This window comes from Rattus rattus, chromosome 9 (genome assembly GCF_011064425.1).
Source record: "Rattus rattus isolate New Zealand chromosome 9, Rrattus_CSIRO_v1, whole genome shotgun sequence".
NCBI lineage: Eukaryota > Metazoa > Chordata > Mammalia > Rodentia > Muridae > Rattus > Rattus rattus.
In genome coordinates this window covers 42,514,310-42,540,768 of record NC_046162.1, presented here as the reverse complement: position 1 = coordinate 42,540,768, position 26,459 = coordinate 42,514,310, and the positions used below count along the sequence as shown (strand labels likewise).

The 26,459-nt window shown below is 52.0% G+C and overlaps 1 protein-coding gene across 1 annotated transcript in view; it reads left to right on the top strand.

Moving 5' to 3' along the window:
• Atp2a3 (ATPase sarcoplasmic/endoplasmic reticulum Ca2+ transporting 3) overlaps positions 1 to 22,191 on the top strand; it is a 30,211-nt gene extending 8,020 nt beyond the window's left edge. Inside the window, 22 exon segments of the mRNA XM_032912201.1 lie at positions 975 to 992; positions 1,227 to 1,309; positions 2,464 to 2,568; positions 2,876 to 3,014; positions 3,290 to 3,370; positions 3,462 to 3,547; positions 5,226 to 5,690; positions 6,985 to 7,073; positions 7,223 to 7,325; positions 8,144 to 8,275; positions 8,629 to 8,754; positions 10,203 to 10,421; positions 10,518 to 10,853; positions 11,811 to 12,031; positions 12,758 to 12,960; positions 13,590 to 13,675; positions 18,339 to 18,472; positions 18,834 to 18,951; positions 19,347 to 19,464; positions 19,850 to 19,885; positions 19,888 to 19,915; positions 22,128 to 22,191. Of these exon segments, the coding sequence (XP_032768092.1) occupies positions 975 to 992; positions 1,227 to 1,309; positions 2,464 to 2,568; positions 2,876 to 3,014; positions 3,290 to 3,370; positions 3,462 to 3,547; positions 5,226 to 5,690; positions 6,985 to 7,073; positions 7,223 to 7,325; positions 8,144 to 8,275; positions 8,629 to 8,754; positions 10,203 to 10,421; positions 10,518 to 10,853; positions 11,811 to 12,031; positions 12,758 to 12,960; positions 13,590 to 13,675; positions 18,339 to 18,472; positions 18,834 to 18,951; positions 19,347 to 19,464; positions 19,850 to 19,885; positions 19,888 to 19,915; positions 22,128 to 22,191 (2,990 nt within the window).
• The last annotated feature ends 4,268 nt before the right edge of the window (positions 22,192 to 26,459 follow it).

The following is a 26,459-nucleotide window of genomic DNA, read 5'->3' as shown; positions in this document are numbered from 1 at the left end:
CCCCTGTGGGACACTGTTGGGGAGTTTACGTTCCCAGCTACCTAAAGCAGCCAGCCAGTAATTTTACAGCTGGTAATTTTCCAGTTTTAAGAATTGTAGGTGATAAAGAAGTTTGGTGGGGGCATGGAAAGGTGGCTCAGCAGTTAAAAACACTGGCTGCTCTTGCAGAGGATCCAGGTTTGGTTCTCAGCACGAAACTGTCTGTAACTCTAGTTCCAGGGACTCTGATGCCCTCTTCTGGCCCCCTTGGGTACCAGGCATGGACTTGGTGCACTTGTAACACTCTTACACATAAACACATAAAATAAAAATTAAAAATAAACTTTTCAAAGAAGTTGGCTGGCAAATTGAGGCAGGTGCTAGTGGTGTTTGGAAAGTATTCGTCACAGTGCTGTAAGGGACTAGACATGTGAAGGCCATCTTTCCTGAGTTTGTCTGGAGTGGGGTCCCAAGAGGGACCCCAAGAAGGATCTGAACATGGCTGATTTCTTGGTGTTTAGAAATACTAGGGGTGTGAGATTTTAAGGCAGCCTTTTTCTGGGCATTATGAGGAACAGAGTCAGATGAGCGCCAAGAACCTGTTAAGGCAGGGAGGCTCTGGCCAGGGTTGGCAGCCATACAAGGAAGATCCATGTAATGGAGTTTCAAGAACTATGGACTCTGTGACCTTGGATTCTTTCTCTTCTCCAGGCCTCAATTTTACTTCTGTGAAAGGGGGTGGGGCTGGGAGCCCCCTCCCCTTCTGGTCTCATCTTCAGGTGAGCCAGGTCACAATAGACTATTGAACGGAGTCGGGTGGGGTAAAGGGTAGCCCTTCAGCCTGAATATCAATTCTAAAACCTCAGAGCTGAGAGGACACATGAGACACTATGGTGGGCCCAGTGGGCTCCGTGGGAGGGGCTTCCAGATGCCAGAAGATACTGCTAGTAACCAGTCTTCTCCTGTCTCTTCCCATGGCTGCCTGGATCCTGCAGAACTCCCTACTGAGGAAGGTGAGGCAAGGGTTCGGGAGGCTGCAGGCTACGAAACCCCTGAGTTAGACACCTTCAGGCTGTGACACCCCATCCCAGAGAGATGTCTTGAACCCTCAGCTGAGCCCTTCAGGACTTGGGTCTTTTTCTCTAACGGGGAGAGGGTCCCTAAAAGTCCCTAGTTGTGAGTAGAGAGTGAGATGGGGGTAGAGGGGAGATGACCAGGGACCTGGGCATCACTCTCTCCTGTTCCAGGGAAATCCCTGTGGGAGCTGGTGGTGGAGCAGTTTGAGGACCTCTTGGTGCGCATCCTGCTGCTGGCAGCCCTGGTTTCCTTTGTAAGTAACCCCTCCCTGCCATCCTGTGAGGCAGGTCCTGACAGTTCTCAGAGCCTTGGGCTACTCTCCTCTCAGTCATGGACACTCCTCCCCTGGCTCCCACCTGAATTCCGCTAATCCATCTATGCCCTGCCAACTTCAGCACCCTTGGTATTTGAACCAGATGTTTCTGTACGGGGATGGGGGTGGTCTGATACACTGAGCATCCTGACCTCCCTGTCAGGTACCAGCATCATCTCCCAGGGACGTGTCCAATGTGTCTTTAGACATTGCTAGATGTCTGTTTGAAGGCCCTTGGTTTTTCTCTTGGGTTACTCAGTTTTTAGCCTCCATCTTGGCTGTTCCTTCTTTGTGCATTTCTCATTCTTGCTGTCTAGAGTCCTTCTGGACCACAGTTCCCGGGTTCAGAATTGGAGGTGGGGAGGGAGACAGCGTCTTCCATGGCTGAGCACAAGGCTAACGCAAGGTGGGCAGGGATGACTCCTGTTCCTGGGGAGGACACTTCAGAGTGTGGAGTCCCACAGTACTGGCTGGGACTGGTTCTTCTGTGCTGTGGTGGTGACTGTCCTGGTCACTGTCCTTGTGAAAACTGGAACTCTTACAAAAGAAAAACAAATCCATGTATGCAGGTGTCTAAAATGGCAAAGCTGGAGGGACACCTCTGCCCTTCAAAGAACAGGTGAAAACACGGAGGGCTTTGAAGGGAGGTGACAAGTCCCCGGTTGGGCCAAGAGGTGGGTGAGGGGCTTGACTTGAGTCCCACTAAGACTTAGACTCTGTAGTGGGAATGATGTTCCTCTGACTGGAGGACCCTGAACCTGAACACTCATCAAAATCATGACGGCTTGTTAACAATTTCTGCTCAGCTTTGGTTCTAACAAGATCCCAGAAGTAGCTGCAGTTGCCTGTTGAGGACCACCGTGAGAAGCAGAGAAGGCAGGGAGAGGTCTCCAGCTGCCTCTGCCCCCTCAGGGCTGGTATGGGTGGGATGAGGGCTGTGTCCACCACATCTATAAAATGGGCATTCTTCTTCCACCATGGCCTTCTCTCTAAGGCCTGGATTCCCCAGGGAAATAGAATTCAGAGACTAAAAGTCAAGGCGCTCATCTCAGAGAACCCCTAACACAGTCAGGCTGACAGCTCTGTCCCTGCAGGTCCTGGCCTGGTTTGAGGAGGGTGAGGAGACCACGACGGCCTTCGTAGAGCCCCTTGTCATCATGTTAATCCTTGTGGCCAATGCGATCGTGGGAGTGTGGCAGGTGGGAGGAGCTGGGGAGCTAGTGGCCAATGCGATCGTGGGAGTGTGGCAGGTGGGAGGAGCTGGGGGGCTAGTGGCCAATGCGATGGTGGGGGTGTGGCAGGTGGGAGGAGCTGGGGAGCTAGTGGCCAATGCGATCATGGGGGTGTGGCAGGTGGGAGGAGCTGGGGTGGGCTATCTCTGAAGTCTCTCACCTGCTAGGTGGGCTTCCTACTTTCAGGTCAACTCTAGGCCCCAAAAGTTCCACTCTCAAGGGGAGGCCTTCTGGGGCAGCAAAGGGAGACTACCTGCTGGCTTCTGTTCTGCAGGAACGCAATGCTGAGAGTGCCATTGAGGCCTTGAAGGAGTATGAGCCTGAGATGGGTAAGGTGATCCGCTCTGACCGCAAGGGTGTGCAGAGGATCCGAGCCAGGGACATCGTTCCTGGGGACATTGTGGAAGTGGCAGGTGGGTATGTCCAAGTCCTTCTTTTCACTACATGACACCAGGGGGCCTTGTTTCTCTTTGCTTCCATCTTGATGGAACTATGGAGGGGTGACTGTTAGAACCTCCCTAAACCCTGTTGGACAGATCCAGAGACTGTGGCCAGAGTGGCTGGATCTGCCTGAGGATCATAGCTCAGGACTCCATTTCTGGTCTCAGCCTTGCCTCTGGGAGCCTTCTTGGCTTTGCTGGGGCTAGGGCCCCAGACCACGTTCAGCCTTGCCATTCTCCCTGTGCAGTGGGAGACAAGGTACCTGCTGACCTCCGCCTCATCGAGATCAAGTCCACCACACTTCGAGTGGACCAGTCCATCCTGACAGGTGAGCCCCAAGGGCTCAGGTCAAGTGGGGGTGGGGCCAGGTGATGGGCTTGTCTCCAGGTGGAGCTTCTCATATCTCACCCTTTAATCAGGGGAATCCGTGTCTGTGACTAAGCACACAGATGCCATTCCAGACCCCCGAGCTGTGAACCAGGACAAGAAGAACATGCTGTTTTCTGTAAGTTTTGGGGCTACTTGGGGCTCAGCCTGGACAGTAAAAATAGTCCTATAGGAGCCGTGGTGGGATGGGTCAGCAGATAAAGGTGCTTACCACCAAACCTGGTCCCAGGGTTCACAGGTTGAAAGGGAATAACTGATTCCCACAAGTTGTCCCCCAACCTCCACACTCACATGGTGGCAAAAACAAAAACAAAATGTAATACATTTTTTGTTTGTCACTTTTTAAATTTTATTTTTATTTAGTTTTTTTTGAAACAGAGTCTTACTAAATAGCTATGTGTATATATGTGTATATATGTGTGTATTTATATATATATATGTGTGTGTATACACACACACACACACACACACACACACACACACACACACACACACTGTTGCCTGGAACTCTCTAGGTAGAACAGTCAGGCCTCTAACTCAGAGATCTATCTGCCTCTGCCTCCTGAATGCTAGGATTAGAGGTGTACATGTAATTTTTTTTTTTTTACATTTTCAAAGTCCTATCGCAATGGACCTCTTGGTTATTGATAATGCATGCAAATTTATAATAATCATAATGGTCGTGTACTGAGGCCTGCCTGCTTGGCATTCATCTAAGCCCTTTCAACTTGATAGCTTCTTTAAGCCACACAACAAGCTTGAAATAAGGTTTTCTGCATCTTGTTACCTATATTTCCCAGCAAGGAAACAGGCCAAGAGAGGATAACCCCGTTGCCCGAGGTCACAGTGAATGAGCAGCAGAGCTGAGCTGAGAGCTCAGACATCCAGGTCTTAGGGATTTCTCTTTCCTGCTAGGACACTGTGCCTCCAACTGGAGAGGGACAGCACCTTAAGTCACTCAATGGAAAAACTGCAGGCAGGAGAGGGTAACAGAAGTGACAGAGCGAGCTACAATTCGGCTGGATCTTGGGCCAGCACACCGAGGCACGGGGACTGGGGAGCATCCTTGGAAATGAACAGAAATGGAGAACACCATGGGTCCTCAGAGCTCCCGCCTGAGTTCAGAGCGAATGAGCTGCTTTGAGCGGGGAACGAGGGTGACACACACAGGGTTGCTGTGGCTTGCTGTGGGTCTTGATTTAGTTGTGGGCAGCTATCAGGGTAAAGGTGCATTGCTCTGGGTGAAGGAAAGGCAGGGTTGCCTGCCACCTGTGCTTTTACCGTCTCCCATCCACACCCATCCAAAGGGGCACCAGGCAGCCTCTCGGAGACTGCGTCTTGGGCCTCTGTAGGAGCATTTTGAAGAACAGGACACTGGGATACGAGGCTACCTGTCCTCTACACTGGGAGTTGGGGCTTTTGCCCAGGGCCTTGGGAATGTGAGTCCAAGCCTCAGGTTTTGTGGATTCTTCAGTAAATGACTTGCCTGTGACATTGTCAGTCACGCTCCTTCCTGTGTGGCCACAGTGAATGATTATGAGTTCTATTTTGATGGGTTTTATGGGTCGGGCTCGAGACATGTGGCTGATGTAGGTCCTGAAGCCTCCTTTGTGCCAGGCACTGTGCTAGGCACCGGGCATGTGGAGACCTCTAAATCCTTGTCTTCCTTGAACAACGGTCCAATAAAGACCAGACTATGCAAGCCTGGAAAGACTGGCCGCACAGACGAGCCTGCTCTGGTTTGAAGTCAGGGATCCCAGGCTCTGAGCAGCACTTCTTTGTCCTTCTCTGGTCAGGGCACCAATATTGCATCAGGCAAAGCCCTGGGTGTGGCTGTGGCCACAGGCTTGCACACAGAGCTGGGCAAGATTCGGAGCCAGATGGCGGCTGTGGAGCCCGAGCGGACGCCACTGCAGCGCAAGCTGGATGAATTTGGGAGGCAGCTGTCCCATGCCATCTCTGTGATCTGTGTGGCTGTGTGGGTCATCAACATCGGACACTTTGCTGACCCGGCCCACGGTGGATCCTGGCTCCGTGGGGCAGTCTACTACTTCAAGATTGCTGTGGCCCTGGCTGTGGCTGCTATCCCCGAGGGCCTCCCAGCAGTCATCACTACATGCCTAGCACTGGGCACAAGACGTATGGCACGTAAGAACGCCATTGTGCGGAGCCTGCCCTCTGTGGAGACCCTGGGCTGCACCTCAGTCATCTGCTCTGACAAGACAGGGACACTCACCACCAATCAAATGTCTGTCTGCAGGGTGAGTGGCAGCTGGGGTGGGACCTGCTGGTGTTGGTGATGTTGGGCTGCCTGACTTTTTTTGGATAAAGGAGAGGAACCTGCACTCTGTCTCCCAGTTGGCGGTGGGGAGCAGTTGATGAGGTCTTCCATGTGTAAACACTGCATCAATGCTTGACTTGCTATGTCCCTGGGGCCCAGTGTCACTGCGGTATCTCGGGCAGGTCATTTCCAGTCTTGGACCTTAGTCTCCTCATCTGAACCCTGCCAGGTAATTACCAAGGATCCAAGAGAGTCAAGTGCAGTCCCCATGTCATTGGACCCAGGTTCTATCCTGCTCCGGCTTGTCTGTTCACCTGATGCCTGTCACCAGATAGGCTGGCTCCAGTGACCTTGGAAGGGCTATAGGACAGCAATTATTTATCCCTGGGCACTTGATCCCACATCCCGGGTCCTCTGTCCACGTGATTCTGGCTGGAATTCCAAGGGACAGAGGTCCATCCATTCTAGCTCAGCAGGGAGAGCTGGGGAGATGGTGACAGCTGCAGGTTTCACAGCTCCCAGGCACTCATCTGCCCCTGCTCCCACAGTCAGCCCTGCAGGCCTTAGGAACTGGTTCAGGACTCTTGAGACCTTACAGCCCCATGGAAGTACACCAGAGCCTGATGTAGGAGAGAGGCATGGGCAAGATCTGCTGGGCAAAGGTGCAGAGTACCTCGGGGTGCTAGACTGGTCCCTGGCTTGAGCGTGAGTCGTGATAAATACTTCTCAGCTGGCTAATGGGCCAGGAAATGGGCCATCCTGACAGGGGAGTGTTCAGGGAGGGGCTGGCTCTGAGAATAGAGTCATTCTCTGGAATCACTTCTGGATTGGAGGAAACTCTCAGCGCGAGATACGTGTTTCTTCTGCCAAGGTAGAGAATTTTTTGCGCAGGTAGGCTCTGGGCCTGCTTTCTCCCTATGTCAGTGGTGGAGAAGTGAAGCTTAAATGATTGAAACGGTTGCGCAAAGAAATGGACAAGCGCTCAGGTATCCTGCTCAACTAGTGACCTCTCTGGCAGCTGTTCAGGCACTGAAAAAAATGGGCCACAAAATCCTCAGGAGTCCCGAGCCAGATGCCTCCGGGCAGAGCAGCGACTCATCTCGGGTGCCTAGCCTGGACCTTGGATTCACTCCTTCACTCTAGTGGAGAAGAAAGACCCTTCAGTGATTCTCACGGAACTGGCTCAGACATCCTCCTAGGCCAGACTTTGTTTTAGCTGATGGCAGAAAGAAAAGAAGCCATCCATTCACCTGAACCCACTTTTGTGCTCACAGATGTTCGTGGTAGCTGAAGCAGAGGCAGGCGCCTGTCGTTTACACGAATTCACCATTTCGGGTACCACGTATACCCCAGAGGGCGAAGTGTGAGTATGGGAGTGAGGCCAGGGCGCGATCCAGTGGGCGGAGCTACAAAAGGAGCCTTTGGAAGTGGTTTCCTGTGGGCGGGGCCAATGCTGGACACCACTCAGGGGCGGGGCCAGGCCCTGAGCTGACCACTCACTCACCGTTGCAGGAGGCAAGGGGAACAGCTTGTGCGCTGTGGGCAGTTTGATGGACTTGTGGAGCTCGCAACCATCTGTGCACTCTGCAATGATTCTGCACTGGACTACAATGAGGTGTGCCCCAACTCCTTTACATGGTCTCCCTAGGTTCCATTTCTCTGGGCAGACCTTCTTCCTTTGGCCAGAGTCTCATTATTTCGGATTGATGGTCTTAGCTGCTTCGGTGGGCCACACTCCAGGAACTTGATCACCCCTATACACCCTCACTTCCAATCCTCCTACTCATTCTGCTCAGATTGTTTCTGTATCCCCCCCCCGACCCGTCCCACCGACCCCGTCTCTTAAGGTAGGAGTGAAAGGCTGCTATGTAAGAGGCTGAAGGCCAGGAATGCTTTTGGGAAGACACTAGGTAGTGGACAGGACAAGAGAGGACTTGCATAGCACGGGGAAGGCTCATTCTGCAAAATCGAGATGTGACACATATCAAATGGCATTCCTGTGTCTGGAGCAGGGGAATGGAACAATGGGGGAAATGCTCCTGCCTCCCAGGAACACTTACCCAGGCCAGATCAACTCCTTGCCAAGCCAAGGGCAAGCGGACAGCCACCGAAGGGTTTGTGCAGGGGACTGGTGTAGCCAACTTACCTCTCCCAAAGACGCTCTGTGTAGATAGCAGCACAGAAGGTAACAACACAGGCGCCAGGGGGCCCTGTATGGTGAGGGAGCAGCATTGAGACTTAGCAAGAAGAACCTGGAAGCCCTGTGTGCAGGTGAATTCATATAATTCTCCAGACTCAGCACTTGGGAGGCCGAGTCTAGAGAGTCAGTTGTGAATCTGAGGCTATCCTTAGTACATAGCAAGACCCTGTCTCAAAATAAGTAAAGACAGCAGGAAGCCCTCACTTCCTGTGCCCTGTGACACCCCCCTGCAGGCCAAGGGTGTGTATGAGAAGGTAGGAGAGGCCACAGAGACAGCCCTGACTTGCCTGGTAGAGAAGATGAACGTGTTTGACACAGACCTGAAAGGACTGTCGCGGGTCGAGCGCGCTGGTGCCTGCAACTCCGTGAGTAGATCGGGGCTTAGCCTTGGCTGCATAGCCCAGACTTCTGGGGTGTCTAGAGGTGTGAAAGAGAAAGGCATGGGTTTGGGGGAGGCTTCAAGGAAAAGTAGAGGACCTCGGGCACCTTACAAGATGGATCTGTGGAGCAGAGAGAGGAGAAGGCTGAGTGCATGCAGGCTTCCAGTTGGGAAATGCACACATTCTGGGAGAGAAAGGCGCGAGCCTTGAACAATGCTAGAGTCAGAGAAGTATAGAGGCTAGACCGCAGGGAGCAAGAGTCTTCTCCGTGGCTAGTGAGGAGCAAGCAAGAGTAGCCAGCTCTGTCCTTTATGCCTTGACCTGCTTGGACCCTGCAGGTCATCAAGCAACTCATGCGGAAGGAGTTCACCCTCGAGTTCTCCCGGGACCGGAAGTCCATGTCTGTGTACTGCACACCCACTTGTGCTGACCCCAAGGCCCAGGGCAGCAAGATGTTTGTGAAGGTGGGGGTCTGCCTGTGTGACCTGGGGTTTCTCTTCAGATTTGGGGGAGTGGAGGGGGCAGGGGAGGCAATATGGTTTTCAGTCTCTAAAATACCCAGGGGAGTATAGCTCAGTTGTAGAGTGTTTGCCTAGAGTATAAGAGGCCGTGAGTTTGTTCCCCAGAATGACATAAACCAAGTGTAATGGTGTATGCTTATAATCTCAGCACGTGAGGAAGTGGAGAGAGGAAGGTGGGTGAGTTTGAGTTCACGAGTTTGGGCTACATGAGACCCTGTGTCAAGAAGAAGAGGAGGAGGAGGAGGAGGAGGAGGAGGAGGAAGAGGAGGAAGAGGAGGAGGAGGGAGAGGAGGAGGAAGAGGAGGAGGAAGAGGAGGAGGAGGAGGGAAACAGATAAACAAACAAACAAAGCCCCACAGACTGCAGCCGTGGGTGGGCTCAGGGAGCTGTGAGGCCCATTGTCAGTGCATGGCTCTGGAGTGAGAGTGGTCAGCATGCCACGGGGAACTGGGAACAGCATCCAGTGATGAAGGGACCACAGACCTGGTTTTGGGTTGAGGGTTACTGCCTTCTCACAGGACTCTGGGGTCATTGGTGCTCCTCTCCACAGAGAGGTACCCTGTGAGAATGACAGAGTTGCACTGGAATCTCTCAGAAGCCCTTTTTGCCTCAGGTAGTTGGTGGTGATCTGGTTGGTATTCCTATTCTTCGGAAGCTGAGACCTGGGAAGGGAAAGGAACAGATCTCACCCCAGCCGTCCAGAGCCACTTCCACACCTAACAGAGGGACCCCATCCCTAGCTCTGTCACAAAAGGAAGGTCTTAGTGCCTGTAAAAGGACAGGACTTCCATCCTGGGAACCCTGGCCATTTAGAGAAGGTAGTCCCTGGGTTTTTTAAGCTAAGGGAGAGGAAGATGCTACTGATGGTCTAGCCAGAAAGCAATCCTAGGCCCAGGTAAGTTCCATGGTGAGACCCGGATGAAACTGAGGAGTCAGTCACCCCTCCACCAAAGTTACCTTGCCAGGGTCACACCTGCCATACTGTGTGTCCTCTTTCAAGTGCCTGGGTGGAGCTTAGTGTGCCTCTCTGCTGCTGTGCATGGGGCCCTTACAGAATGAGAATCCCATTGGTACCAGGCAAGCAGGGAGAGACACAGGTTCCCATGGGAGATGCTGATCCCACCCAGACCTGCAAATGTTGTAGCAAGCCTTCTCAGTTGTGGGCTGGTAGAGACGGGACCCCGAGTGGTCAGCTGTGACCTTGCCTGTCCATCCACTTAGGTTTTCTCAGAGTGAGGCCCACCAGGTTCCCTCTTTGAACTTACGAAGAACGGTTGGTTTTTCCCGTCTGTGCTCTCTTTGTCGGCCTTTGTCCATAGTGGCTTTATTGAGTGGCAGGGCAGGCTAAGGTCTTAGCTTGGTAGAGTTGACTCCTCCCCTTCCCTCTGCAGGGAGCTCCTGAGAGTGTAATTGAGCGCTGCAGTTCAGTCCGCGTGGGAAGCCGAACAGTACCCCTGAGCGCCACCTCCAGAGAGCATATCCTGGCTAAGATCCGAGACTGGGGCTCAGGCTCTGATACATTGCGCTGCTTAGCACTGGCCACCAGGGACACACCCCCAAGGAAGGAGGACATGCAACTGGATGACTGCAGTCAGTTTGTACAGTACGAGGTGGGTGCTGCGAGCCAGATTCTTCTCGCAGTGGCTGGTCTCGCAACGGATCAAGGATAGACTCATGTTGTGCTTGCCTCTGCCCCCTCCCCACAGACAGGCCTGACCTTCGTGGGCTGCGTGGGCATGTTAGACCCACCGAGACCAGAGGTGGCTGCCTGTATCACACGCTGTTCTCGGGCGGGCATTCGAGTGGTCATGATCACAGGGGACAACAAAGGGACAGCTGTGGCCATCTGCCGCCGACTTGGCATCTTTGGGGATACGGAGGATGTGTTGGGCAAGGCTTACACGGGCCGAGAATTCGATGACCTCAGCCCAGAGCAGCAGCGCCAGGCTTGCCGCACCGCCCGATGCTTTGCCCGTGTGGAACCCGCACATAAGTCTCGCATCGTGGAGAACCTCCAGTCCTTTAATGAGATCACCGCCATGGTGAGGCTACAGGGGTAGAGCCTGGGAACTGCTTAATTTGATTGCAGCTGTAACCTAGTCTTGCTGTCAACCTTGACTCTACACTGACCTTGGTCTCCAACTGTCTTTGTTAATCGAGTGCTTTACCACTGAGGTGAACCCGGCCCTTTGCGTCTCTCATTGTTCACATTAAGCTCAATCCTGATATGTGTTTGAGTATTGATCCGGCCCAGAACTGATCGCAGACATTGACTCTGATTCCCCTGTACTGTTGAGATCTTTATGCTGACTTCAATCTTGACCTGGTCTCCAATCTTGGCTTCCAAGCTTGACGATGATGTCACTGATCATGAGGACAATGACCTGACTCCAACCTCTACTTTAATTTTGTTTTTTTTTTTTACCTTCAGCCTGAGTCCTGTCTAGAACTTGTCCTTCTCCTGGACTCTAGTATGTATCTACCCCTTAGCTTGGGCCACAATCATGAGCTCATCCCTGGATTGACTTTTCCCCTAATCTCAGTCTGATGGTCTGTTTCATATCCAACCTGAGTTTCACGCCTGTCCTCAGTGTTGGTCCACCTCACCCCTATCCCTGCCTCATCATGATCTTTAGACCTAGGCTTTTGTCCAATTCTATCCTAGCCCACATCCCTTGCCTTCTCTAATCTCATTCTCAAACTAGTTTATAAGATCACACCCTTTCTCTCTCTCTCTCTCTCTCTCTCTCTCTCTCTCTCTCTCTCTCTCTCTCTCCACTTTCATTTCAAGACAGGTCATAAGCTGGTCTTGAACTTGTGATCCTCCTGCTTCTGTTTTATGAGTGGCTCAGACTTCAGGCTTACTCTCAAAGCTCATTCTTGACCTCACCATTTCTTCTGTCTGAGTCCTTGGGGGACATCCCCTAACACTAGGATTGCGTGGGATAAGGGGAAGTAGGCAAGTTTCTCAGGTGTGTCCTACCTGGCCCGGCCCACAGACTGGCGATGGGGTGAATGATGCACCAGCCCTGAAGAAGGCAGAGATCGGCATCGCCATGGGCTCAGGCACTGCTGTGGCCAAGTCGGCATCGGAGATGGTTCTGTCTGATGACAACTTTGCCTCCATTGTGGCTGCAGTGGAGGAGGGCAGGGCCATCTACAACAACATGAAGCAATTCATCCGCTACCTCATCTCCTCCAATGTTGGCGAGGTTGTCTGGTGAGACTCCATGTTCCTTCCTCCCAAACCCCTGTACCAACCAACTCTGTTTCTGAGAGGGCCACCCCTGGATTGTGGTGCAGTCCAGCATCCTCTACCTTCCCCCTAGCCATGGTCTTCTTCTTCGTAGCTTCTCCTGTTGAGACCCGTAAGACTGGAGAAGCAACTTCACCACAGGGCCTCAGGGTGTCTACTGTATGCATGCATTGTGTGTGTGTGTGTGTGTGTGTGTGTGTGTGTGTGTGTGTGTGTGTGTTCAGGTGAGAGGTCTGTGTGCTTAGGAATGCACGTGTACTCTAACGCACCGTTGAGTATAAACACAGACAGGATGTATAACAGAGTGAGCTTGTGTTCCCGTCTCTGTTTGCCTGGGAGAGATGGCTGTAGGACGCGATGAGCTCGTGTGTACTAATGCACGTGGATTCTGCACCTTCTCACTGTTGGGCCAGCGCATGGGCAATTGCTTGTGTTCATGTGATTGTATGACAGGTGTCAGGTGTTTGCACATCTCTGACACTCGGGCATGTGGTATGAGTGCACACACCCTCCCGTCCTTTGTTAAGCCTAAAGGGCAGATGTCCTGTTGTACTCATGGCCCCCCCCCTCACTCTTGGGCTGCAGAGGAAGCTGTGGGGGGCCCCTCCTTCAGCCTGGGGTGAGAGCTGGAGCTGGACCCTCTAGTGGAGGCTGGCCTGCTTGGGCTAGAGCCCGTGACTCTGGTTTTAGCATCTTCCTCACAGCAATTCTGGGCCTGCCCGAAGCCCTGATCCCTGTGCAGCTGCTCTGGGTGAACCTGGTAACAGATGGCTTACCTGCCACAGCCCTTGGCTTCAACCCACCCGATCTGGACATCATGGAGAAGCTGCCTCGGAACCCCCGGGAGGCTCTCATCAGCGGCTGGCTTTTTTTCCGCTATTTGGCTATTGGAGGTGAGCGGGGCTCCAGCCTTCAGGAGCATCCTAGGTTTTCAGACTATGGATAATGCAACTTAGCCAACACCAGCTGACAGACTCTGTGGGCTCATGTGACTAAAAAGACTAGGCACAAGCTATGGCTGGATGCAGGCCATGGTCGAGTCTGTCATATTCAGATAGGGTCTCTCAGCAACCTGGAGCTTGTCCTTTTGGAGGGTGGGGTGGGGAGGGTTAGGCTAACTGGCCAACATGCTCCAGCAATCCTCTCGTTGGTATCCCTACAAACCCATGGTCCTGGGGTCACGGCACACGTAGTCACATCTAGCCTTTTACGTGGGTGACGGGACCCAAACTCGGATCTTCAGTTGTATCCACTGAGCCATCTCCTGAGCCCTGGGAGACTTCGGGTTAATTTTTATAACAGTCACAAGCCTGTGTTTATTAGTACAGATTGGTCCAGTCACTGTGCCTAAAAGGATGGCCTATCAGGTTACCAACTGAGGGCCTACCACTGGCACAGGATAGATGTTAGCAAACCATGGCTTAGGGAGGGAGAGGAAAATTCCCGGGATGGTTGGGAAGGGAATGTGCACAGCAATGGACCTCACCTGCCTACTACAGTGTCCCCTCTTCCCTGTCCACAGTGTACGTAGGCCTGGCTACAGTGGCTGCCGCCACCTGGTGGTTCCTGTATGACGCTGAGGGACCGCAAGTCACCTTCCATCAGCTGGTGAGCAAGTAGAGGCCAGACAGGTGGGGCTACGGATTATGAGGTTGAGGGAGCTTCAGAGAGAGAGAGAGAGAGAGAGAGAGAGACTCAGCCTCCGTAGCTGGCCTGCAGCTCTCTTTCCCCATCTCCAGTATGAACTCCGTCCTCCAAGTAGCTTGGTTGGCCCTGGAAACCCACAGGGCCAGCACAGCCCCCAGCTCAAGGAAGTATTACTCTCTGGCAATCATTTAAGGGGACCTGGGGCCATAACTGTGCAGAAGTGTCTTTCCTTTTCCACAGAACCCCAAAACATTGAGGGCCCAGAGGTATGAGCCCTGAAATGGTGGGACTCGGGCTGAAGGTCAAACTGAGGAGATCAAAGGGAGAGAGACACACCATCCACACAGTATTTCTCAGACGAGACCCACTGACCTCTAGACTCACCTCACTGGCAGGTGCCTGCAGTGTGGAGCAGCCTTAGCTTAGCTCAGCTCTGGAAACAAGCCGGACCCCTTCTGCTGCTGTCTGTCCTTCTGGCTCTTTGCTTGAAGCAGATATACAGAACCATGTTCAGGGATTGCTGAGGGGGGTGTTGCCTTCCTCAGAGCATTGCAGGGGAGGAGGCAGCCCCGGGCTCATGTTCTGGCACTCAGCAGCCCTCGCGCCCATGAGACCAATCCTTTCAGCTCACCACAGTACAGAGCATAGCCCCACCTCTTTCACAGGCTACCATCTCTCTCTCTCTGGTCCTCAGCCAGGAATCAGGTCATCCTTGATCACTCCAGCAACTCTGGCTCCAGTGGTAGCTTTGGCCTGTGTGTCCATCCATCACTGTGTCCTCACCTGCCCTTTAGACCAGTGGTCCTCAATCTTCCTTATGTGTGACTCTTTAAGCTGTGGTGACCCCAGCCATACATTTACTTCCATTGATACTTCATAACCGTAATTTTGCTAGTTATGAATTGTAATATAAATATCTGATACACATGGTCTTAGGTGACCCCTATGCTAAGGGCCATTTGACCCCTCCCAAGAACGGCTGAGAACGGCTGTTTTAGAACAAGGATCCCAAATCTCTAGGAATCTCCTTCCTCTCTTCTGGGATCCAACCCCATAAATGCTGTTTACCTCCTCTGAGATTCTCACAGGCCCTGTGCAAACCCACAAGGCCCACACCAAGGCTATCTCCCCACACCGATCTCTCTTCCATCTCATCTCAGATCTGCTGTCTGCCTGGCCACAGAAGCTGACACCTAAGAGCCTCATTAGACTTCTCCTTAAGTCTCCAGGCAGCCTGATAGGATGTTTTCTTTCAGCAATCCTTCAGTCCTTCCTCCCCTCATTCAGCCACTTGGTTGGGCAATGTCCATCAGACACTCACTGTGGCCTAGGCACAAACTGAGGTTATGGAAGTGCTAGTCAGAGGGTCTCTACGAAGAGCTGGCAGTCTGAGGGGTGGCTGTGGAAGCAGGGACTCCCATTCAGGGTGGCAAGGGTTTCAGTGGGGAGTTTAGGCAGACGTTTAGGCTAAGAGTTCACTGGCGTCTCTCTGTGTGTCTGTATGCTGTCTGTCTGTCTGTGTCTGTCTGTCTCTCTCTGTGTCTCTCTGTGTGTGTCTCTGTCTCTGTGTGTGTGTCTGTGTATCTGTCTCTGTCTCTTTCTGTGTGTGTCTGTCAGTGTGTTTGTGTCTGTCTCTGTGTCTCTCTGTCTGTCTCTCTCTGTTCTCTCTCTGTGTCTGTCTGTCTCTCTGTCTCTGTGTGTTTGTGTCTATCTCTGTGTGTCTGTCTCTCTGTGTGTCTGTCTGTCTCTCTCTGTCTCTGTCTCTCTGTCTCTGTGTGTTTGTGTGTCTGTATCTGTGTCTGCTGTATTTCTGTGTCTGTTTCTCTCTCTCTCTCTCTCTCTCTCTCTCTCTCTCTCTCTCTCTCCCCCCCCCGTGTGTGTGTGTGTGTGTGTGTGTGTGTGTGTACAGTATTGTTTATGTGGGTACATGTGTACATGTGTGCAGAGGCCAGAGACTGACAATGGGTGTCTTCCTTGATTACTCTCAACCTAATTATTTTGAGACAGAGTCTCTCACTGAACCTGGAACTCATACTTAGACCCATAGACATAGCCAAGCCAGTGGTCAGTGAGCCCCAGAGGCCTGTCTGTCCCTGCTGTCTTTCCAGCCTTGAGTGTCAGATTTCAAGAGAGGGACCCTTGGGGATGCTCCCAAAAGAGAACACTCTGACATTTTATAATGATTCTGCTTGTTTTTAAGCTCTTGTGTAGGGAGTGTTTTACTTGCTTGTATACTTGTGTACTATGTGTCCCTGCTGCCTGCAAAGGCCAAAAGAGGGAATCAGATTCCTGGAATTGTAGTTATAAGCTGCCATGTGGGTGCTAGGAATCAAACCTAGGGCCTCTGAAGAGCCACCAGTGCTCCTAGATACCAGGGTATCCCCTCCAGCCCCCTGGTTCATGACTTCTAAACTTCTTCTACTTGAAACCCCTTCTCACCCAAGAAATTTGTATATGATCCAAAGCATATAGGTATCAAAATACATATACAAATCAATTACTTATTAATAGTAAATCATAAGGAAATGTAATTTAAAACAATTCTGCCAACTGGGATCTTAACCTCAGCACCTAGAAGGCAGAAGCAAGTGGATTTCTGTGAGACTCGTCTGGTCTACATAGCAAGTTCCAGACCAGCAAGAGATACATAGTGAGACCCTGTCTCAAACAAAATCAAAAGCAGTCTGGAGAGATGGCTCAGCAGTTAAAAACACTGGCTGCTCTTATAGAGGACCTGGGTTAGATTCTCAGCAAATGTGTAACAGCTCACAACTGTCTGCAAAATCCAGTTCGAGGGGATCTGATAACCTCTGAGGTTACCAGACATTCATGTGATGCACAGACATACATGCAGGCAAAACATACATACATACATACATACATACATACATGCATGCATGCATGCATACATACACACACATACATGCATACATACACATACATGCATACATATATACACACACATACATGCATACATACACATACACATACATATATACATATATACACACACATACATACATATACATACACACATACATGCATACATATACATACACACACATATATACATACATATACATACACACACACACACACACACACACACACATACTCAAACCCAAAGCTGTAGAGATGGCTCAGTGGTTAGAGCACTGGCTGCTCTTACAGAGAACCCAGGTTCAATTCCCAGCAGTTCACCATTCTCCAGTTCCAGGAGATCTGACACCTTCACACAGATATGCATATACCAATACACGTAAAATAAAAATAAAGCATTTAAAAAATCAAAACCAACAATAACACCCAGTTCTCTGGCACCGTCAAAGAGGAAAGTGAGGTGCGTGCTGCTGAGCTGGAGGCGTAGCTCTCTGTTTTCCTATGGTCTATTACCCAGGTCCAGGAAATGTTATTGCCTGGTGTCACACTGGGGCTCTCACACTGATTAGCATAATCAAGACTGTCCCCAACAGGCCAACCTGGTCTACAGATTCCTTCCCTGAGACACTTTCCAGGTGATTCTAAATTGTGTCAAGTCAACAATTAACAGAACCACCACACCCGTCTTCAGTCATATGACCCCTTAAAGGATCCAACCCAGTTTCAGAAGCTGAAGGTGCAGTTCAATTGGTAGAGTGTTTGCCTAACTCGCCTGACAGTCTGGGTTTGGTTCATGGCACTCAGTAAACTGGGTGTAGGGGTGTAATCTCAACTTGTAGGAGGGATCAATCCAGGCCATAGTTGTCAGTAGGGTTTCTCCAGTGCAGCAGCAGGGGCTCATGCACAAAGCCAAGGGTGCCCATCTGTCCCTGGACAGGAGATCTCTCTTGGAGGATTTATCTCTACGGCACAATGCCTGTGGCTAAGCCCTGGCCTTAAAGATCCTCAGAAGATCTTCAGAAACATCCTGCAAAAATGCTATTTTGTGCAGGAGACCCAAGTGGACTAACGGTTATGAATGTTCACACTCACCCTGATGGTGTGGGAGAGAACGAGTCAAGAGTTCTCTCAGACATCCTCACTGTCTTACTGCAGGAGACACTGAGCGAAGCCAGTGAGCAAAAAGAAAGGTCCCTGGAGATGAAGGATGGGAGGAGCACTTCCTCTGTGGCACTGACAGCTCGTTAATTATAGAGGAAGTGTGTGTTAAGGCTGAGCCCTGGCAATCATGCTCTGTGTCATAAGCAGGGAGCAGGGTGCAGACGCCAGATAGGAATGGAACCTTGCATGGTGTCAGTGTCCGTTGAAGAGGGTACTGTAGGTTTTGTCTGCTCCGGAGGTCAGTCCTATTTAGACATAGTGGAACTGATTGAAATGTGTAATTGCTTCATGTATTTATAAGGTCTATTTTGACCACCCACACACACACAACTTCTGCATTTCAGAGTCCCACGAGTCCCAGCCCAGACCCTCCTCCAACCCCATAGCCTCCTATTGCCTTCCCCAGTCTAAAAACCAGCAGCTCCCATGATCCACAAATTCCCACCCAGGATAGTCACTCTCTGACCCAATCCCTTGCAGTGCTGAGTTCACTACTCATCCTCAGTTGTGGGGAGGCTCCCCTCTCCTCTGTCCAGCACCTCAGTAACAGCTGTTCTCCCGGACCCTGTCACCTCATCCTCAGAGGAACTTCCTGAAGTGCTCTGAAGACAATCCACTGTTTGCCGGCATCGACTGCGAGGTCTTTGAGTCACGCTTCCCCACGACCATGGCCTTATCTGTGCTTGTGACCATTGAAATGTGCAACGCCCTTAACAGGTAGGCAGAGGAGTCCAGGACAGACCTGGTCTAAGGCCAAAAGAAACTGGAATTGGATTGAGATCCAAGCAGATTGAAGATTGAGGTCTCTGGATCAGAGAGGCCAATAACAGGTTCAGTGGGGCTGGAATTGGACTTCAGGAAAGAAAGATCTGAGGTATGGTGAAATGGAGGTCCATGACTGAATCTCAGGGACAGAGAAAGTGGGCTCGCGCCCTGGGATGGACCTCTAGGGTCAATAAGATGAGCAGCAAAACATCCAGCCTGGCTCTACAGCCTAGGTAGAGAGGTGGTTGCTGAGGCGGGTGGACCCACCACGACCTGACATCCTGTCCTGAGTGAGTCCCTGTGCCTTTTGTAGCGTTTCAGAGAACCAGTCACTGCTGCGTATGCCACCCTGGCTGAACCCTTGGCTGCTGGGGGCTGTGGTCATGTCCATGGCCTTGCATTTTCTCATCCTTTTGGTGCCGCCTCTGCCCGTGAGTTACCGCCATGCCTCCTCCCTCCTTAGTTCCTTGGGTCACAAGCATCAAGTGGTCCACCGAGGTTCCAACTGAGGGCTCAGCCTTCTTAGGCCTTGGTCAGGAGAGACAGCAGGGAGAGATGTGTCTAGCCATCATTCCACAGATAGATTCCTATCTTCAGGGGACAGAAACGGTGGAGCTCTTTGGCTGAGGGGACCGCCTGGACCTGAATGGAAGACAGGGAAAGACTGGGTGGGCAGGGCGATAGCACTTCCTCTGGGAAACCCAGTAGGCAAAGGTGTGAAGGAAGGGCTTCCAGGTCCACGCCTGTGAAGAGCCCACTGGAGTCCTGGTGAGGGACACAGGTACACAGCTGGCGGCCTGTAACCGGGCCTCCCTGCCTCCCCCAGCTCATTTTCCAGGTGACCCCACTGAGTGGTCGACAGTGGGGGGTGGTGCTTCAGATGTCTCTGCCTGTCATCCTGCTCGACGAGGCCCTCAAGTATCTGTCCAGGCATCACGTGGATGGTAAGTGGGAGGTCAGCCCCTTCTGCTTCCTCCCCAGCTGCTCCCAGTCTGCCTCTGCCCCTCCCCCCAAACCCGAATTACACTGGATGCAAGGTGCATGGTAGGAGAGCTATTTTTCGATCATGAAATGGAGGACACAAAGGGTCGCGGTGACCATGACCCAAGGACTTGCCGGGAGAGGTGTCTTGCACTGTAGGAGCCTTGACTGGGTCTACTGAGAACACTGCTCAGGGCCACAGTGCCTCAGCTTCCTCACTTTGCCATACTCTCTCCCCCCACAAGCCCTCACTGCCCCACCTGCAGTATCCACCCAAGTGTGGATAAGACGCTGCAGTAGTCCTGGCCTTGGCCTCTGACCCCTCTGTACTGGCCGGTCTGTATCCAGGTGTTCTTGAGACATTTTTGCAGGCTTGGTGTAAGCAGCCATTTCCAGGACCTCATGCCACACGGGGTTGGCTTCCTGGGTGTCTTTTTTTTTTTTCCCCGGAGCTGGGGACCGAACCCAGGGCCTTGCGCTTCCTAGGCAAGCGCTCTACCACTGAGCTAAATCCCCAACCCCCTGGGTGTCATTTTAATGGGTGGGAACAAACAGAAGAATTTGTCTTCATTCAGGAGTGATGGACAGTATCAGGGTTAGGTCTGGAGAAGAAAGCTAGAGAGAGACTTGGGTTGGTCTCAGCAAGTAGCTAAGACCTGCTTTGGGCATCTGGGACTTTGGGGGTGACTTCTAGATGGAATGTGACCCCTGATCCAGGAAATACTGGAGGCTATAAATAAATTCCATGCCTGTCATTCCGTAAAGGCCCCCACACCCGCATGCTAACCAAATCTACTGAATACTGAAAAAAAAAAAATGCCCTTTTACAAAAGGTCTCAATGAGCCTCTCCTCTTCTTTGGAGAGGTCTGATCAGGGAGCCCATGAGTGGGGCTGAGGGCAGCTGAACTAGGTCATTCAGCTCCCTCCATATATGGTTCTTTTGGGCTCACCATTGGTGGACCCTGGAAGAGGCCTGGGAGAAATTGGTATGAGACTTGAGCTTCAGAATTTCATCTGTGGCCAGACAGCACGGGAGGGTCCCGGAGGAAGCCCCTCCCTCCACACTCAGCCCACAGACAGACTCCCTCGAGAAGCATCCGGAAGTTGTTTTGTCTTCCTTGAGAGACAGCGCTCTCCCCTGGTGACCACAGCAACCAAGGAGCTCAGCACATTTTCTTGAGGAAATTTGAAAATGAAAAATTTGTCCCCATGGCTAAATTTTCTCATTCTCTCGGGGGAGCCCTGTGTCTGGGGTACAAATCCACGCTGGATTCCAGGGCTCAACAGGAGTGGGGGATGGCTAGGTCGGGGAGATTAGAGGGCTGCCCAGTTGGTGCTAAGGGAAATTACTAGAAGAATCTGAATTAAAGGAGATTTCATGGGTAGGGTAGAGCCTGGCAGGTGGAGGCTGAGGTGTCTATAATAGAACTGGTACCTGTGAAGAGAAGCCCAGAGGACACTGAAAGCCCAGAATGCCTGGTTATTCCCAGGGAGTAGGGAGCACAAAAGGTGTGAGAGCATGGGGTAGGGTGGGGAGGTAACAACTGGAAAGATACTGATGTGACACTGGAGTAGAAGCTAAAGAGATTGCAAGGCTTGAGAAGGAAACCAAATCCTGGCCCAGGGTGAAGTGACCCCAAGCCACACCTTTACCAACCTTCTTGGCCAGAAATGGTGACCACTGAAGAAGTTTGATTTGAAAGGAAGTGAGCACAGGTCTTCAGGAGGGTCCTGGGCTGGGCACCTGTGGCTGCCTCTAGGGAGTGATGTGCTTGCTGGAAGTCCAGACAGCTCTGCCTTGGGCCGGCAGGCGGCCGAAATCCCTTGGGCCTCCTAAAGCTGGACAGGGCGGGGGTGAGAGAGGGGACCCTTTACGTTCCCAAGCCAGCTCAGTGGCCTTTTAGGGAAGTTTTACTGAGGCCCAACGCCTGTGGTTTCTCTGTGATTTATGAGGATGTGTCCTGGGGAGAATTGTGGATGTAGGGTCAGCTCTGGGACTAGGGGTCCTCTCTCTCCACACTTGGCGCTCTTCAGGTGTGACTGAATGGTTGTCAGAAGGCCTGTAGGCTGGGATGGGGAAGCTGAGAGGGATGGATCTGGGAGAGCTCAAGGTACAGGGCGGACCCAGAATTCATTTAAGGGTATGGGAGCCATGAAAAGGATGGGGGGCTGACTGGGGTGCGGGGGGGGTGATGCCAGCATCAGAAGGGAGGTAGTTAGGCAAGATGGACTGAGGTGGGTCCTTAGTCCCCGTATGGGCTGCGAAGGTGAAGGCCTGCTTGAGACCTGTGTTCAGTTGAAATCAGACCACATATGGGATGAGGAGGAGGAGGAGGCAAGGAGGACTCCCTGCTTGTGGACCTAACAGCAATGGGGAGCTCTCCCCAAACAGACATTTTCTCCAGGAATATTGAAGGGACATAGAGAGAGTGGCTGGGTTCCTGGGGGCTGCAGCTCCAGAGTGCCGCCGAGGCTCGGGATAAACGATGTGTAGAAGGTTCCAGGCCCTAGAAAAAGTTGGGGAGGATAAGAGGCTGAAACAGGAGCTGAAGGGGGCAACCTAGAATATCTCACTCCTTGTCTTAATACGATTTTTCAGGGTTTTTTCTTCCTCTCTTTCTCCAGAAAAAAAGGACCTGAAGTAAATCCTGAGAGCAGAGGGGAGTCTCCAGTGCGGCCCTCGGACTGATCATGTCCAAGCACTTGTCCTGGTCCCACCCCTGCCTCCTCACTCAGCCACCTGTCTCCTGCTGAACGTAACAGGCCTGAAACAACACCGGCCATCTCTAGGCCCTGTTCCAGGGTCCTGTCTCCATTCCTGTCCTCCCTACAGCTCTGGCCCAGAAGTTGAGTCCAGGAGGGGAAGCTGAGAAGCCAGAGCTGCCTGCAGGGCCACCACCCATTCCCCCACAGATCTGCAACCTTTCCCCTGCTCGGAGGCAGGCATTTGCTTGGTAACCAGTGCCTCTGCCCTGATGGAGGGCTCATGGGGGCCGTCTTACTGACTCTGACCTCTTGCTTAGTTTGGGTCTGGAGCCTGGTCAGCTCTGGGAAGGAGGAGTCCAGGGGGACCATCTGGGTCCAGCTGTGAACACGAGGGGCAGCCCCTTCCACTTGGCTCAGCGTCCACCAAGTCCACTCCTGTGTCTGTTTATGTATGTGCTGGCCCCAGGGAGTTGAAGGATCACAGACAGATAGGAACAGAAGGAGCAGCGGGGGCAGGCCTGGACAAGGACTCCTTTCCCAGGAGTCAGCCTGCACTGGCTGGCTGGACTCAGCCCTAGTCCCACCTTGAGGCCCACTTCCTCGGCTCAGGTTGGCTCAGGGGATCCTAACTTTGCAGTCTGTGCCCCTGGTGCCCGAGACTCCAGGCATCCCTGGGTCCATGTCAGCTTCTCCTGCCACGAAGCCTGGGGTGATGCCGTGTCACTTGCTGCAGGGCTGGGTGATTCTAAACCTCCTGGACCCCTGGCATTACTCTTTGCCCTCTTTCCCTATCATGCATGTCTGAGTCAGAGAGATGTCACTAGGAAGTGACTCCACAATCCTCCCCTACCTCCCCACCGAAAGGAAGCATCTGATGGGGGTCTATCAGATGACGTGTATTGGTCTTTGGGATCTTTTTTGCCTCTTAACTCTGCTGTTGCTCCTTTGACAAAAGCTAGCTAAGCATCATGGGAAACGGAGAACGCGCCTGTCAGTGTGACTTAGCTCTCCCCTGACTGTGTACAATATGATTATTTTATATGTAAATCAAGGTTCACATCACTGTCCTGACACCCGGTAGCAAAAGTCCCCTCAGCCTACCCGGAAGACAGATGAACTCTGTGTGCCTGCCCACTCTCCTGCCCATCCTCCTGCCCACTCTCCTGCCCATCCTCCTGCCCACTCTCCTGCCCATCCTCCTGCCCACTCTCCTGCCCATCCTCCCTCCCCTCTGGCAGGTTCTGGAGGGGCCTCAGAGAGAAACCGAGTTTGGAGGGATGGCTTGGCAGGAACAGAGCCCTGTGCCCACTTGCTGATCATTTCTGGTGGAGAAATAAAAGCGTGCGTCTGGGGGATTGGAGCTGATAGTGTCTTTTCTGAATCCCGTGGGCCCCTGGTTCTGTGACTACTGGGGGCCACCCACCTGGAACTAGCAAAGTTAAAAGTCTGAGATCCCATCCCAGAACCGGAATCCATCTCTTACTAAAGATGGGGCTTTGAGAACCACTAAGTTAGGGTTGGAGAGATGGCTCGGCCGTTAAAGGCTAGGCTCATAACCAAAAATATAAGAGAAACATGAAGTTGGGATCTCAAGACCAGTACCACGCCCCAGTAGCAGAATGAACCTGAGTCTCACGGAGCAGCCTGCTTTCCGCTCCACTCTTGGCAGTTTAAGAGCAGCGCTCAACAGTTTAATCATGTAACATGTCATCTCAGAGAAAAGGGAGCTGAGGGTGGGATGAGACAGAGCGAAGCCTGGAGCCTGCATCCCAGGACCCCCTCGTCCCCCGGAGTCCCTGGCAAATACCTACTGGCAATTCTGCAGTGCCTGTGGTTCTCATGAGGATTTCTCTCTTGCTATGTTTTTATCCCCTCGGCCCCAGCAATCTATCCCATTTCCAATCCTGTGCCCACCTCAAAGGTTTCTATCCCCTCCCTACAATTTTCCTCAGTTCCTGCCACCCAGGCGTATCTGGTGCTTGATATGAACCAGCTTCCTCAGGTGGTCCCGGGAGACAGCTGTGAGAAGGGACTAGCCGTGTCTCTGAAGAGAAGGCTCACCATGAAGGTTTAGCATCTAGTCCTCTACCTAGCTGTGCTGGGATGGAGATCTGGGTACCTGGGCCCTGAAACGCAAGGAAAGAAGCAGGGCTCTTATCATCTGCAGAGCCCATGCAAAGTGAAAGCCTGGAGCCCCCAAACTTAGTCACTGAGCTGGCCTGGGCGCTAGTTAGTAAAATAAAATGGACAAAACAGCCCAAGGTGTGTCTGGGCTGGGACAGAAATCAGTGGTAGAGCACTTTAAGGCCACAGGGTTGTGGGAAGAAAGAAAAGCAGAATTTCAGTGCCCAGTGCAGGGATTTCCTATGTATGGGCCTGGTACGTTATCTCAGTCACACATCCATGAAGCTAACCACAACAGAGGCGATAGCCTAGCCCTGGGGAATTCCCAAGGATTTAATTTTTCGGTAGAAGAGTTAGACTCATTCTTGGTCACAAGATATCTCTAAGTTCTCTCAAATATAAACCCTGCACTCCTAGGATCTTAAGTGAGCCCCATGACGTGGGCACAGATGGCAAGGACTAACCAAATGAGGAACCGATGGGCCAATCTTTCTGGCTTTCATCATGATAGGTGGCAGAGATGAGATAGTCTAAGCTTAAGGGAACTTGCAGAAGAGGTGGGTGGCTCCAGCTTCCGCAGCGACTTCTGGAGCATGGTGGCCTGGTCCATTTTGCCTCCACCCCCACAGGGCCTGCCCAAATCCATCTCTGTCCAGCACACAGCATGGCCTCTACAGCCCAAGGCAAGGCAGCCAAGGTAAACAGAGAGGTTTCCTCACCTCACCCAGGAGGGAGCTCCCAGGCGATCCCGGCACACTCCTTTCCGGCTCCAAGGGGGCAGCTGCCAAGATGCCCCAGGGTCCCCTTGCTTTTCTGGAAACCAAGACGTTGCACTCTCCAGGCCCCCTCTGCAAGGGGAGGGAGCAGATTGGGGCTGTGTACGAGACGTGGAAGATCCAAATGGAAGGCAGAGCCAAGAAAGGAGTGCGGGCATCTGGAGAGCTGGTCCCAAGGAACGGAACACGGCATCCAGAACCTGATCCAACAGGCTGCTGCCCATCACAGGACTGCAGTCATCTTCAGGTGGAGGAACCACGCACGATAGCTTTGTACAACAGAAAGTCTTTAGCAACCAAGAAGCATACATTTTCAATACATACAGCTACACAGATAACTTAAAATCATTATGACAAGTTAGCCATGACAGTGCACCTCTAAAATCTCAGCACTAGAGAGGCTGGGGCAGGAGAGTTGTAGCAAAGGTCTGGGCCATCCTGGGCTACCATATGAAATTCTGTCTCAAGTAAATAAATAATCAGTGTGTTGGTTGAAAGAGGCCAGATACTAACAGAGCTCATCCTGTGTGCTTGCACCTCCCTGGGAGTACCACAAAAGGCAGGATAAATGTACATTTCAGCAGATCAGTGATGGCTGGGCCTAGGTACCGGGGAAAGAGTGAGTGCAAAGGAACCAGGTGTGATGGCACAGGCCTTTAATCCCAGCAGAGGCGGGCAGATCTCTGCGTTTGAGGCTAGCCAGGTCTATAGGGTGAGTTCCAGAACCGAGAGACCCTATCTAGGAAAACCAAAGTGTGAGGGGTCAGGAAGGACTCCTTCTAGAATGATGTGTCAGAGAACAGCACATGTATTTTTCAGAACTCATCAAACTGTCAAAAGGGGAAGCTTGAAAACATGGATTCCACTTGAACTTAGTTTGATTCAAAAGAGGACCTAGAAGTGTAGTTTGCCTGGCATGTACAACACCTAGGGTTTGATCTCCAATTCTGCATGAACTGGACTTGGTGGTACACGTCCTAATCCCAGCACTTGGGAAATGGAGGCAGAGGGAGCCGAAGTTCAAGGTGACTGCCCACCCATGGTCAGCCTGGGATGCATGAGACGTTATCTTAAATAAATAAGAAAGGGAGGGCCAGGGCTGGAGAGATGGCTCAGTGGTTAAGAGCACTGACTGCTCTTCCAGAGGTTCTGAGTTCAAATCCCAGCAACCACATGGTGGCTCACAGCCATCTGTAATGAGATCTGATGTCCTCTTCTGGTGTGTCTGAAGACAACTACAGTGTACTTATATATAAGGAATAAATCTTTAAAAAAAAAAAGAAAGAAAGAAAGAAAGAAGGGAGGGCCATAGAAACGGTTTAAGTAAATTTGTGCTGCCCATGGCAGAAGG